The 14848-nt window shown below is 49.3% G+C and overlaps 1 protein-coding gene across 1 annotated transcript in view; it reads left to right on the forward strand.

The window, feature by feature from the left end:
• Window positions 1-14848, forward strand: part of BAZ1B (bromodomain adjacent to zinc finger domain 1B) — a 53464-nt gene that overhangs the window by 384 nt on the left and 38232 nt on the right. Inside the window, exons 2-6 of the mRNA XM_065853231.2 lie at window positions 6428-6544; window positions 8443-8587; window positions 9720-9918; window positions 13317-13438; window positions 14049-14246. Coding sequence (XP_065709303.1) covers window positions 6428-6544; window positions 8443-8587; window positions 9720-9918; window positions 13317-13438; window positions 14049-14246 — 781 coding nt within the window. The remainder of the gene's footprint in view (window positions 1-6427; window positions 6545-8442; window positions 8588-9719; window positions 9919-13316; window positions 13439-14048; window positions 14247-14848) is intronic.

A 14848-nucleotide genomic window follows, 5' to 3' on the forward strand; every position in this document is an offset into this window, starting at 1 on the left:
GGTGCGGAACCGGCCTCGGGCGGCCCCGGGGCGGCCCAGCGCGGGGGACCGGGGCGGAACAAAGCGGGAGCGGGGCCCTCAGGCTCCGGGCGGGAGGGGCCCGGCCCGCGCTGCCCCCGGGGCCGGTTGCGCCCGGACAAGTTTCCGGCCCGGTTCACGCGCGGGGACAGCGGGGCCGGGCCGCTCGGAAGCGCCGCTAACAGGGAAGGGCCGCCCGCGGGCTCGGCGGGCCCGGCAGCTGGGGCTGGTTAATGCAGTTAGCGCAGGAGCAGCGCCGGGGGGTGCGGTGCGATTTTGGGGTGTGAACCCCGTGGGTAGGGGGTGGGATTGAAACTGGAGACTCCCACAAGGAGGAGGATAAAGCGGTGACAAGCAGCTCGCCTGTGGACAGCCCAGGTTTTTGGACTCAGTGTGAGTTTTGCATGAAAAAGCATATTTTTGTGTGTGTGTGTGATTCCACAAGAATCAGAGTGTGACGGTCCCCGAGCGGCAGGACGTGGGTGGGCGACTGTCACAGCCCGCGTGTCACAGCCCGCGTGTCACAGCCCGCGTGTCACAGCCCGCGTGTCACAGCCCGCGTGTCACAGCCCGCGTGTCACAGCCCGCGTGCAGCCGGGGTGTGCGGGGCCGGGTGGGCCGGCAGGGTCGGGACCTGTGCGCCCTCCCCTGCAAACTGCTGGCTTGTTGCTTGTGTTAAAAGGATCAAAACCGCAAGAACTGAGGGTGGGAAGTGAGGCGGGAATGCGTGAATATGGGAACATACCTCAGAGATCTCGGGGTGTGGAAGACAAAGGGACTCTAGAACTTGTACAGACCCCGTACTGGAGAGGGTCTCCTTACCTCAGTGCGAGGAGCACTCAGTGAAAGCCTCTAGGAAGGGTTAGGCAGGTCTAGAGGAGGAAATGCCTATCTGAGTGCAGATAGACATTGCTAGTGCATTCAGCCCAATAAAATGAGACTGGAGAGTGTGTATATACTTGCTTTTTAGCAGTATTTTAACTTAAAGCATCCAGTCTGTGACTCAAATACCTGCTCTTGTGGCGTGTGCAAACTGAAAGTAGCTCAGTCATCCGTCTGGTCTGATGAGGCGGAGACTCGTTCTCTCACTTTCAGTATGAGGAACCCTCAGTGAACAAAAAGAGGGAGTTTAATCCTAATTACTGCTTTTGTGAGAGAAGATGTGACTTTTTGGTGTGGCTCAAGTGGATCTGTGAGTAGCTGCAGGGCATGTTTCTGCAGACACTGGAGGGTATTAACATTAGAGGAGAAGAGGATGGTTTCTCATCCTCAGAGGGGATGGTGGCAGCTGCAGGGTCAGAAGGAAGCAAGTGCTGAGGTTCTGGACAGATGCTCTTCTCTTGCAGAAACACTGCATGGGGTGCCGGGGGACATGGACAGCCCAGCATGTTCTAGAAAGTTCGTCCTGGCAGGTAGAGGTCATGAAGCTAAAAGGAGAAACTAAGCGATGTTTGGTTTTTCTATCTTGCTTTGTTGACTGTGTAACAGGCAAAAAGTGGAACAGAAAAGTGCACATGAGTAAGTTGGAGGGATCTGTTACCTAAGGAAGACTTGGCGCTGGTTTTTTTGGTCACTTGTGTCTGTCCTAGGTGGCGCAGAGGAATGGCTTTTGTGGGTGGCGTGGCCTGTGGATAGGCTGTGCTGAGCAGTACCCGAGTTCCCTTGAAAAACTATTGATCAGCTCTTCCCCTACAGGGTGTACAGGTTCTTGCCCTGCACAGCTACGAATGGGGTATTTGAAAGACTTAAAAAGTTTTTAAGAGTCTTTTGGTTTTCCTTGGCCAGGGTGTGCAGCTGTGGATGGGGCTGGTTGGGCTGAGCTGTCTGCCCAGGGGCTGGGCAGCACTGGGCACAGGGATGGGCTGCTCAGTGGAGCTCAGGTCTTTATTTGGGTCTGATGTTTATTCGGAGCTTTATTTGGTGTCCTGCGACTGCCAGATCCCCAAAAACCTTTTAAGAGAAACTGTGCTGTGTAGAGCCCGTTGTGTCCTGTCAAAGCTTTAGGCTCATGATACCTGACTGGGAGGGAGCGATGGGGATGGGCATCACTGAGCACTCAGTCTGGAGCTCTGGGATCTGCTCTGAGTTGTGTGAGGTGTCAGGCATGTGGAATCTCAGAAACATTTTGGTTGGAAGAGACCCTCAAGATCATGGAGTCCACCCATAACCCACCCCTGGCACTGCCCCATGTCCTGAGAACCTCATGTCCGTCTGTCCAACCCTCCAGGGATGGTGACTCCAGCACTGCCCTGGGCAGCCTGTTCCAATGCCCCACAGCCCTTTGGGGAAGAAATTGTTCCCCACATCCAACCTCAACCTCCCCTGGTGCAACTTGAGGCCGTTTCCTCTGCTTCTGGCGCTTGTTCCTGGGGAGCAGAGCCCGACCCCCCTGGCTCCAAGCTCCTTTCAGGCAGTTCAGAGATCAGAAGGTCTCCCCTCAGCTCCTGTTCTCCAGCTGAACCCCCCAGGTCCCTCAGCCGCTCCCATCACACTTGTGCTCCAGCCCCTCACCAGCTCCATTCCCTTCTCTCAACTCGCTCCAGCACCTCAAGACCTTTCTTGGCATGAGGGGCCCAAAACTGCCGCCAGAATTCGAGGTTTGGCCTCCCCATTCCCAGCACAGGGACGGTCACTGCCCTGGGCCTGCTGGCCACACCAGTGCTGTACCAGCCAGGACACTTTTTGGCCACTTGGGCACACGCTGGTTCATTCAGCTGCTGTTGACCAACACCCCCAGGTCATCATTTCACAGATGGTACAGTCTTGTCTGGTTTATGTCACCTGTGCACCAGGTCTGTGGGACGTGCACTGAGCATTTGGTGTCTACCAAAAGCCAGGATGTATTCCCTGGTGAGCGGCTCATTCTGCTCCAGCGTTGGAGCTGCTGCAGCTCGAGGGTGCTGGGTTTGGAGAGGTGACCACCTCGTGCTGGCAGGGGTGGCCTGTTCCAGCCCAGGCTTTCCTTCAGCCAGCAGTCTACGGTTTGGGAGGCTGTGTTGTTTTCCTCCCCAGACAAAGGCTTGCTGGCTGCTGGTGTTTTTGTACAGTAAGGAGCACGGAGTACAAGAGGAATTAGTGTGCAAGGTGAAGGCTGTTCACATCTTCACTGTGAGATCAGCCAGTCTAACTGGCTGAAAGATGGCAGCACCAAAGCACAGTCGTGTCATGCTCTACATCTATAGATATATATATAAAAATATAAAATATAGAATTATTTTATATATATGTTGAGCACCCCGAGGTGTTTAAAAGACATGTAGATGAGGTTCTCAGGGACATGGGTCAGTGCCAGGGCTGGGTTATGGTTGGACTCAATGATCTTGAGAGTCTCTTCCAACCAAAATAATTCTATGATTTTATATATAGATATATATACATGTATATGTATGTGTATATATATATGTATATATACACATAGGGCAACTTTTCCACCCGCGCAGGGACTAGTGTCTTATAAAGTACCCACCTTCCTGATAAGTTTGCCTTCTTAGCTAATACAAGTGGAAACAATTAAGATACTCCAAAGCTATTTTGGAGTTGATAGTAATTGCTGGGAGAGCATCAATAACCCAGGAAGAAGTAAATTTTGTATCTGCCTAATAGTCCTCTTGTGCAGTGGTTACCTTGTTTGCTTTTAAAGGTTTTCCTTTGAGTCCCTTGTTGCTAAAGTAACTCTTTTTGCCTTTCCCCATGGAGTGTTCTTCAGCGCATGCAAACAGATGTGATGTATTAACTGTTACACTGTGGGTAGTCGTCTGTTTACTTTAGCGTGTGTGTTATTCGTGGCTTTTGGGGGAATGTTCGCAAGTAGCTGGTGTCCAGGATTTTTTATTTGTTATTGTGTTGGGAATCGGTGGCGGTGGCAGCTCGGCTGTGTGGATGGTCAGTTATGGCACGGCACTGTGCCCGCACTCGTGTCCTGGATCAGACCCGCTCAACAGCCTGAAATGTGTTGGGTTTGTTTCCAGTCTGAGTGGAAAGGACAAATAGTGTATGTGTAGTGGAAAGTTTGAGCTATAGGAAGCTTTGCAAAAGCGTTCTCCTGTGTTTTGGCTGTGTGCTCACCCAGGGTATCAGAGCAGGACCTGGTTTGGATCAGAGCACAGGGTGAGGGCGCTGGGGACGGAGCGGCCGCGGGGGCAGCGTGCGCTGAGCTGACCCGCGACAGGGGGTTAAATTGCATTGCAGAGCTGAGCTGGACAGGGAAACTGCTGTGCCTGATGCTTTGAAATTCCATGTTGAGCTGAAAAATATGAGTCCTGATAGGGTGAGGTTGAGCTTGTTCTTATAGGTGTGTACCAGGAGGGGAAGAGTTGTGGGGAAAATGCTTGTGTTAGCATGGGAAACGGTGTTTGGAAAAACCATGTCTTTCAATTATTTTTCAACTGAAAATGAGCATTTATTTGCTGTCCTTGCTGGAAGGAAAGGAATCTCCTCACAAGTCTAGAGAGAAGAAAGTTGCTAAATGTAGGAGGGAAGACCGTAGTTTTATTTCCTAGCTGTATCTCAAAGACTTATTTATAGTTATGCTGTTGAAGTTATTCAGGCGATGTGCTGAACCCTAAAAAGGTGCCTTTTCCGTAGCACTCGTGTCACAGCTGCGAGTCCAGGAGGGACACGGAGGTGACGCAGGGGACGAGGGGAGGGCACGGGGCAGGGACTGTGCCACCCTGGCTCTTCAGGTTCCTGAAAGGGCTGAATTTGCTTTTAAATCTTCCTTCTGCAGGAAAGGCAGAGGAAGCAATAGTATTATGGTCGCAATTTAGTTGTTCTTAAAGTGGATAATTGCTGTAAATATGAGGAAGACTCCTGGCTTCTTGTTTGAAGGCTCTTGTTTTCTTTTTTTTTTTTTTTTTATTTCACAGCTTAGCATTGCTACAAAATTTTACTCCAATAGCAATTCTGGTGCGGCCGATGGTGCAGGATGGTGCAGCTGAGCTCCTGAGGCTGTGCCTGCCCCTCCTGCCCTGGAGCGCTGCTGGTTTCCATGGAAACCTGAGCATCTTGGAGGCCTCAGGGAGGGTCAGAACAGGCCAGGAGGCTCCGGGCTGGGTGAGGGAGGATGGAACTGCGGGACTTCTCCGTGGTTTCAGGAGCTTTTCCAGGCAGCGGGATCTCTGGGGCGACCCTCTGGAACCTGTTTCTGCGTCTGTTTTGGGGGCTGGAACGTACCTGTGCGTCAACAGCCACAGTGCAGCTGCTTTCTCATGGGGCTGTGAAGAAACGTCCAAGAAAACTGGCTTTGTTGGAGTTGTCTTGGCTTCCTAATAGGAATCTTAAAAAATAAACAATAATTTAAAAAATTAGGTTAGTTGCACTAAGATTTCCTTGCAGCACAAAGCATGGACAGGCTGCAGCGGGCGCTGCGCTGTGGCTGCTGACTCGGCCTCGCGGGAACGTGGAGCCATCCCAGCGAGACTTGTCACCGCGGTGCTGCCACAGGGACCTGCTTTGTGCTTTCCGCACACTCGAGGAGCAGGGAAAGGTGCTTTTCTCGCCTCTGTTGTGTTTTCTCCACTTAAATTACCACCGGTAAGCATATGGCAACTTGAGCAGGCTGCCACAGCGTGGCTTGGTGTGGATTTACACTGTGCCAGCTTCTCTGATAGTTGTTCCTGTATGTGTGCTATCCGTAGAAAGTGTGAAGTAGCTTCTGTCTGTTTTCAGTGGTGGTTAATTAGGGCTTAGGTGTGTGCAGCACAGCCAGGGGTGCTGCCAACAGGAGCGAACGCTGTAATTCACTGTGCTCCCCGCTTCGCAGAGCCTCACCCGGGCACCTCATAACCCTGAGGGCAGGAGAGCTGCACCTTGAGGACGCAGTTGGTAAGAAGGGTCATGATGTGCTCACACACGCACTGCTCTGGTTGTACCCACAGGGACGCGGCCTTTGGAGTGATTCCCGTTTCAAAGCTGCTGAGTTTTTTCCTCAAAAGATTTGGGGTACCGGGTAGACTGGTAATTTCTGCCTAGAGTCTGTAACACCGCCCTAGGGCACTCGGAGTAGCAGTTCCCCAGCAGTTACTGTTGAGCATTCCACGGCAGTTCCTGCAACAGCTCCTGCGTGTGCTTGTGATATTGTGAGTGGGATTTTCCAATGAATCAGGCTGGAAAAGCTGAAAAGTAGCTTAGCAATGCCACCAAACTGAACTGGTGGGGCTGTGGCTCCTGTCCCGGTATGGAACAGGACGGGCTTTCCAGCTGCAGAAAGCTCTGGTGCATCCTGGCCTGAAAACTGATGGCATTTAGTGCAGCATCGCCTCGGTACACGCAGGGTCGCGCTGTGCCGTCGCCATCCTCAGCCTTTGTGTGCCCCAATAGTACAGTTTTAACTGAATTCGATTGTCTTGCGCTACCGTGATGATGCTCTCCACCACAAAAATCCTGTTTTCCTGAGCTGCCGCTTCTCCAGAGAGTATGAAGCACGTTTAGAGAGATACAGCGAGCGCATCTGGACGTGCAAAAGCACCGGGAGCAGCCAACTGACCCACAAGGAGGCCTGGGAGGAGGAGCAGGAGGTGGCCGAGCTGTAAGTACCAGGGAAGGAACTGGTGTGTGTCCGTCCTCAAGCTTTGGGTGCATGTGGGGTAAGAGATTGCTGCTTGATGAGGTGAGTTAATTAGGGTGGTTTTTTTACTGACTGTAAGTAGATCTGGGGATTCTGGTGATGAAAGCAAATTAAGTCCAAATTTGATGCCATCACTACTGCAGTGGAGTGGTGCACTTATTCAGTGCTGTATCTCAGTATTACTTGACCTAAAATAGTTCAGCATATGGTGCTTGGCATATTTTAAAGCACCTTGAGCGGTGGGAATTTTTCAGAGGGAAAAAAATCTTGAAGGAGCTAAAGTGCAAATGCAGTAAAGAGGGACCATTGGAGTGTTTCACATCAGCCAGGTCCACAGCTGTCATTATTTTTTCCAGATCTGCGTTGGAATCAGTTGTACTAAATAAGAAAGATTATTTTAGGGTGAGGTTTTGGGGATCGCGTTGACTTGAAACAATAAAGACCAAAGGGAAACCAGCAAGTCATTCATTACTCTGCCAGCCCACCCAGTGCCGGTGTCCCTGACCCCCCTCTTGCCCCATGTCCCATCTGAGACCATTGGGGTGGCTGCAGAGACAGGATTTTCCATAAAGGTGCAAGTCCTTGGCTCAGCCAGCTTTGTGATTACAAAATTATATGAATTATGCCAAACAAACAGCATGTTTCTCTGTTCTGTGAACTGATGACCCTGATTTAAATGGGAGAGATTCAGCAGCTCTGCCTGAGAGGTGAAATTTGCTGCTGCCTCTGCCATGGAGCATCCACGTTTCTGATTAACTGGCAATATCACAGAGTTAATAGCCTAAGGAGAAACCCGCCCTTTGGGTTGGGGGGCGGCTGCAGGGCCCGTCCTGAGCTGGGCTGTAAGTCCTGACTCACAGATCACTGCTCTGGTGTCACTTACTTTTGCTTAACACTGTTGGGTTGGTTGCTCACTTCTGAAGACGTTAAGAAATGTAAATGAAATATAAATGGAAGTTTTCTCAAGAAATTTAGCTGTAGTGGCTCTAAATGTGGAAAAAAAAACTCTGTGAAATGAGATTTTGGTTTTGTATCTTTGAAATGGGATTAAAACTTCCCAGGCAGTTTCCTGGCAGCTTTATTACCTGACACGAGTCTGAATAAAAAAAGCTCATTAAAGGGATAAATTTGTTGGTGGCAGTTGCAGAGCAGCAGGCACAGCTGAGGGCTGTCAGCAAGGGACCCCTGAGTCTGGGCAGCTAAACTGGGCTTGGAAAAATGGAATAGTTCGTTCCTCCTTGCGGTAACTTGAAGCGGACTTCACTTTTTGGCCAGAACGCGTTATGCAGTACATTTCATGGTGCTGCTGGCAGGTGACTGACCTGATTCTTTAGAAAGATAAAGTCAGTCAGACAAACTTGTAGCAGTCCTTTCTCTTGGAATGAAAACGTTTGAAGATGATGGTGAAACGCACAAAATGTTCCTCTCTGGGAAGTTAATGTGGTTGTGAAGCCTGTCTCTGTCTTCACTGTGGCAGCAGTCTGCTTGGAAGGAATGCTAAACCTCTATCAGCATCGTGTTATTGTTGGAAACAAGAATTTAAACTAACAAGCCCCAGAATAATGACGTGGTCTTGAAATATATTTAACATCTACTAGGGAGGGAGCAATAACCAGCAGGAATGGGCTCCCCAGCACCGCTGGAACCCTCAGGATGCTCTTTCGGGGCAGGACAAGGACAGCCAGTGACCTTGGTGGGTACAGGGGAGGGCGGCAGAGACCCTGGGGTGTTTGCATGTGAATGTGGCATCTGCCCCGAACATTGTCCTGCTGTTAACGTCGGGAATTGCGACATGGGAGCTGCTTTGCATTTTGGCTTTTATTCCCTGAATAATGAGAATTTCTTATGTGCTTGCTCAGCTTGAAGGAGGAGTTCCCCATCTGGTATGAGAAACTGGTGCTGGAGATCGTGCACCACAACACCGTGTCTTTGGAGAAGCTGGTGGATGCGGCTTGGCTGGAGATCATGACCAAGTTTGCAGTGGGAGAAGAGTGTGACTTTGAGGTGAGGATCTGGTTTCCATTTTATCCCGGAGCTAATTTTGGATATCTGAGGGCAGGAGACGGGAAGGATGTGTTACCCGCTTGCATTGTCAGAAAGTTGGTGAGAATTTCTTTTCTATTGAATCCCAGTGGCAGCACCAGCGTTTGAACGCAAAACGGTTCTGGAAGCAGAAACACATGGGTGACCCATAGTGATGGCAAGAGAGAGATGACTGATCCATGTTGGGGGGGGAATAGAGATACATGTGTTACGCTGCTCAAATCAGGGGTGTCAGACTCATTTTTATCAGCCTTGGGATTGCCAAATGTAATTTTAGGACTGTGTAAATGAAAGAGTCATTACATTGATACAGGCCTCAAATTACCTTCAGCCCTTTGAAGACAACCCTGAGGCTGATGTGGCCCCCAGTGAAAAGGAGTTTGGCAGCCCTGGCTTAAATATTTGGTGGTCTGTGTATATATTTAAATATATTTAAAAATACATATTTTAATTAAAAGAAGTTAAAAATTGTAGTCTGCCGTAGTCTTTTCATCTAACGTGTTCCCAGAAGGAGCAGGGGTCTTAAACCAACGCAGCTTGAAGCCAACTGCTTATATACAAACTGCTGATGATGCTCAAATGATTAGAAAATTCCCTCCAAAACTGGGAATGATGGGGAAAGCTCACACTTTTTAAAAATAAAGGAAGGTTATGAGATATTCTCTGTTAGCACGCTGGTCAGGATCCGTTGTCTCAGCGGGGGCTGCTGCTGAGGCACCTCGTGTGCACACACACACACACACACACACACACACACACACACACACACACACACACACACACACACACTCTCTCTCTGTCCTTGGGCTGAAAAAGCAGCAGGGTAAACTCTGGAAAAGCTGGCACTTGTCTCTTAGTGATTTGTACAAAACATCCAGGTAGGAGGAATAGCAAGAAATCCTGTAGTTGTTTCATGAGAGGGACCATGAGCTTCTCTCAAGGAGGATGTGAATGAAGCGTTTTGCCAAATTATGGTTTGTAGGTCGTCTTGGTTGCTTTTTTCCTCCCTCACGATGTTAAAACTCGTTAATTCACGGTGTTAAAGCTTGTTAATTTGCGTGTCTGGCTCAGGTTCGGTTTTCATTCCATGCAGGTTGGTAAGGAGAAAATGCTGCCCGTGAAAGTTGTGAAGATACATCCCCTGGAGAAAGGTGAGGAAGAGATGTCGGAAAAGAAATCGGAGGGTGCCTGTGATTCCCCGTCCAGCGATAAGGAGAACTCAGGCCAGGGCACCCAGGACAACCAGAAGGAGGGGACCCTGAAGGAGGATGACAACAGGAGGGAAAGTCTGAGTAAGTACTAAGACACCTGGAAGTCAGTGTTTGAATCCAGGTGTTGGGGCTGGGCTGGGAGCGTTGGACAGGACGTTCGAATAGTGCCATGTCCTGAAAATCCTGGCATTGTCACTGTTGGTGGCACATCAGTGCTGATGGCTTTCAGCTGCCCTGGCCTGTTTTAAAGCAGAAAATGTGCTGTCGTACTGGGGTTTAATAGCAAAAGCTATGCCCGAAATGTAGAAGCTTTGAAAGTATAACAAGTGTATGTAAAAAGAAGAAAGCAGGGGTCGAACAGCAACGGTTCCTGCAGGATTGCCACATTCTGCTGTGATGATCACCCTCAGGATAAACAATAAACATCTCGAGTTCTAAAGCCTCTTCTGTCACAGACAAGCTTTAGTTTTCTTTCGTGTCCCCAGTTAACATAAGAAATAAATGATTTTTTTATTTTGGTTTATCCCCTTCCCAGTTGTCAAAATCTGAGACAAAATCAATGCAGAAAGATGCAGATCATTTCTTTTCCAAGGGTTCCAAATAACGCATGCTTGGAACTGTGCTCCCCTCTTCCATATCTGTTCCTCGCTGCTGCAGGACTCGCCGGGGATGTGCAGGGCTTTTCTTGACTCTGAGAAGGTGCTGGTGAAAGAGGGGAAACAAAAGTAGTTTTGCGTCCTGTGTAACTTCTTAGGAATGGAATTACGAGATTGTTTAAAAGAGATTTCGAAAAGCATTTTAAAACAAACAAAAAACAACCCTGCAGCATCGCTGTCATCTGGACCGCTTAATTTTAAAGGCATGTCGATGTAATAAACTGTTTCTGCTTGTGAATAGCCACTAAAACCTGGGGAAGGTGTGTGGAGAAAAGGAAACTGCGATCAGCTCAGTGAACAGAGTCGGGAGTAGAAAACAAGTTCTCTCAGGCTCTAGACCCAAACTTAATACTGGTCAGTGTTCCCGATCAGTACTGGGAAATGTGATGAGCTGTTCAGACTTCACTGAAGTGCTTTGTAAAACCAGGAAGGCAAAGTGTTGCAGGAACAATGTGGCCTTATACTCATCCTCTGAAACAGCAGTGGCGCTTGGAGAGGGACTGATGCGCGGTTTTTATGTTTAATTAAGCGCTGGTTCTCAAACTACCTCATAAAAGGCAGGGCAGGTACCTTTTACTTCAAAAATACTCATTGACCAGATGTTCAGCCCACTTGGTAAAAGGTGGACATGGACATTTTCAAATCAGAGATGCTCCCTGAGTCCTAACAAAAGCAGTGAGCACTCGTTCTTTTAACTCTTGTCCTTTTATGCATTTATTTTGTTGCTGATGGTTTTATATTCTGGGCTATAGCAGAACACAGGTTCATAGTGAACTCATTCCTGAATCTGTATTTCAGAGTTCGTTAAAAACACGACATAGTGTTTGTTCGTTTACACAGCGTCCTACAGGAGCCGTAAGGACTTGGTTAGATTGAGCGGGTTCAGGCCCTGAGCTGCAGCTGCGGGAGCCCCTGCGCGGTCTCGGGAGGCACCTGGCCGGGCTTCGTTTGACTTTTGCTTTCTGATAACCCGCATACTTGAGCACCGGTCATACGGGGGGGTCCCTGCACAGGTGAGCGGTAACGGGCTCTGCGTGGGGCAGAGTTCCCAAGGCCTCTGCGCTGATGCTCGTGATGAACTTGCTGATGATGTTTGTGAAAAAAGGAGCGGAGCAAGCGCTTCAGTCCCTCTGGTGAGCAGTCTGCTGTGCTTCAGAAGCTGAAAAGACAGCTTTATACCGGCTTTATCGCATCATGTGCGCAGTCTGGAGCGGGTTTGTGGTTTACGTTGCTTAGGGAGCAAATTCTGGGGAATCCACAGAAGTGAGAGGAAAGGGTGTTTTTTCCTGAGCGTGGATGGTGCAGGTTCTGCAGCTTGAGCTGCACTTGGAACTGCAACAACAAATGAAGTATGCTCTTTGTAAAATAACTTCAGCAAGGGATGGAGAGTGATTTCTCCCCCTGTCCCCACTGAGTATCCAGGTTCTGTTTGGTGCAATTCAGTGAAGTCATCCCTGTTTGTAGAATGCAGAGATGAAATCACAGAGGGAGCAACCGCTTCCAGGCCTGTTGCTGAGGAGCTGTAACCGAGTCCTTCAAAGTCGGAGCCAGAACTAAGCAGCACCTTGTTATTTCTTAAATATGAACTTGCCACGCACAGTGTTTGGCCACTTCAGAGGCCTCGAGGGAGATCTGTTACAGAGCTTGAGGTGTCTTGTGTGCGACTTCCATGGTGCTGTTGAGCAGAAAAACATCGCTCAGTGTTTTCGAACTAAGATCTTTTAATCACAAACGTGGAGCCAAAGTGCAGAAGTTAGATCTCGCCCAACTTCCAATGAGAGGATTTGGCTGCTTTCACATGCGCTGTTGCTGTCGTGACATTCGAGGGGGGTTATTTTAAAGAAAAACTGTGTGGAGAGAGGCTGCACATTGAGCCCGGAGTGCCCGTGACCTGTTCCAGCCGAGACGGCCAATTTTGGAAGGGCTGGAGGCAGGGGCACAACTTGATTTTATACCACGTGAGCTCTAATGCTGCTGAGGCTTGTAACACTATGGGGCTTACAGTGTGACAGTGATACATATATATATATATGATATTATTAAGTCTGACTTTGGTCTAGCATCTACTTGTATTCTGTGTATACTTAGGAGGTAATTATTCTCATCTAACGTGCTTTAGTGCTTTCCTTGAGTCAGAGCCACAAAGATAAAAACATTTGGGAGTTGCTTTCTTACATAAACTTGGATTTTGTCTTAAATTATTAGCGTTTGCATCCTGAACGTAGAAATAATAAACTCAACATCAGCTGGCAAGAAATATGATGCCTTTGTGTTCTTTCAGCTCCATCTCTCCTGAGAATAAAGTCTGGTTGTGTGAGCATGCTTAACATCTACAGCTAAACCAGCCCATACACACAGGGCTTGTAACTGTAAAGCACTTAATGGCTACCAAAGTGATTTTAAAAGTTAATTAGAGTCAGTAATTTCTCCCGTAGAATCATTTCAAATATGGCACAGCAGAGAGAGCCGGGCTCCCAGCGGTTTGGGAACCCTGCTCCTCATCAGCTCTTGGGATGTTCTCCCTGTGCATGGGGAGTTCCAGCTGATTGTCTGGAGAGAGATGGGTTTGATTGCTGGAGAGAGATGGGTTTGATTGCTGCAGGCGTCACCTGCCGCCCCAGAGCTGTGCAGGGGCTCCCTTCCCAGCCTGTGGCTTCAGGATATCTGTAAATCCCCATTTGGGATTTCCTTGTGATGTTCTAGTTTAACCAAACACTGCATAGATAGCGAAGGGTGGGGGACCCAGTCCAGCCACCGTCTGAATTCTTTAACTCTTTTTTTGGCTAATCCTAAGACCCTTCCTGCCTTTCCTCGCTTTACCAGACGATCGGGCGCGCAGGTCTCCTCGGAAACTTCCCACGTCTTTGAAGAAGGAAGAGAGGAAGTGGGTTCCACCTAAATTCCTGCCGCACAAATACGATGTCAAGCTGAAAAATGAAGATAAGGTGGGTTGTGCGCTCAGGTCCTTTCTATCATAACGTGAATATGCAAGTTTAATTAAATAATCACCGAGTCACAGTGCTGCAGTAGCTTTGGAGTTGTTGCTGTTAGCCGACTGATCTCGGTCAGGCAGTTAATGGAACAGACGGCAGCGGCTGCTCCCGTTCCATCGCAGGGAACTGTGCTGGGAAGCTCCGCAGCTCTGCTGCTCGGGGTTCATGATCTGCTAACTTGCCAGGAGAGGCAGCGCTGACCTCCCTTTAGTGAGAGCCACTGGCAGAATTACTCCTCTGGTCTCGGGGAAAAAAATCAAATAAACACCAATATGTGAAAGCTTTTAAGTTAGTAGGAAACACAAGCTGGAGCACGGTCAGAGGTAAAGCAGCAGATTTGGAAATCTGCAACATAAACTCACTTGTTAAACTTTTTTGACTGACTGAATCTCCTCGTGCATCTCAGTCTGCAAGGTCTGTTTGGTTTGAGTCTTTCCAAGAGCGCTTCGAAAGAGCAAAGAGTCTGGCCAGAAAGCAGTACAATGGTCCTTGCTCCATGCTATGTATTTCTGACGTGTTTAGAAGTGAAATGTTAACAGCCTGTCTGTCCGTTGTCTCAAAGATCATCAGCAACGTGCCGGCAGACAGCTTGGTGCGGACCGAGCGTCCTCCCAACAAGGAGATCCTGCGGTACTTCATCCGGCACAACGCGCTGCGGGCCGGCACCTGCGAGAACGCCCCGTGGGTGGTGGAGGACGCACTAGTGAAGAAATACTCCCTCCCGAGTAAATTTAGTGACTTCTTGCTTGACCCGCATAAGGTAAGAATTCCTCCAGGTATCTCCTTTGCTTTCTCAGCCGTTCCCCCTTTCAAACCGGCTGGGCAGAGCCCTCAGGGTGCGGGGTTTGGTGGTCCCAGCCTTAAATCAGCTCAGAGAGATGCGGAGCAGGAAGTTCCACTCTTGGAGATGGACCTTTGGGAGGTGGCACAGCCGAAACGTTCATCTGCTTTGAAAATCTGAGGTGTAACTGCCTTTTCTTGATGTTTTTTCGAGTAGTTTACATGACCTGGGCACAGAGTGGCTGGAGAGCAGTCAGGCAAAAAGGGACCTGGGGTACTAATGGACGGGAAACTCAACATGAGCCAACAGTGTGCCCAGGTGGCCAAGAAGGCCAATGGTGTCCTGTCCTGTATCCAAACCAGCGTGGTCAGCAGGCCAAGGGCAGTGATCCTTCCCCTGTGCTCTGCATTGGGGAGGCCACACCTGGAGTATTGTGTTCAGTTCTGGGCCCCTCAAGTCAGGAAAGAGATTGAAGTGCTGGAGCGGGTCCAGAGAAGAGCAACAAGACTGGGGAAGGGACTTGAGCACAAGCCCTATGGGGAGAGGCTGAGGGAGCTGGGCTTGTTCAGTCTGGAGAAGAG

The sequence above is a fragment of the Patagioenas fasciata genome, chromosome 19 (genome assembly GCF_037038585.1).
Source record: "Patagioenas fasciata isolate bPatFas1 chromosome 19, bPatFas1.hap1, whole genome shotgun sequence".
Classification (NCBI taxonomy): Eukaryota; Metazoa; Chordata; class Aves; order Columbiformes; family Columbidae; genus Patagioenas; species Patagioenas fasciata.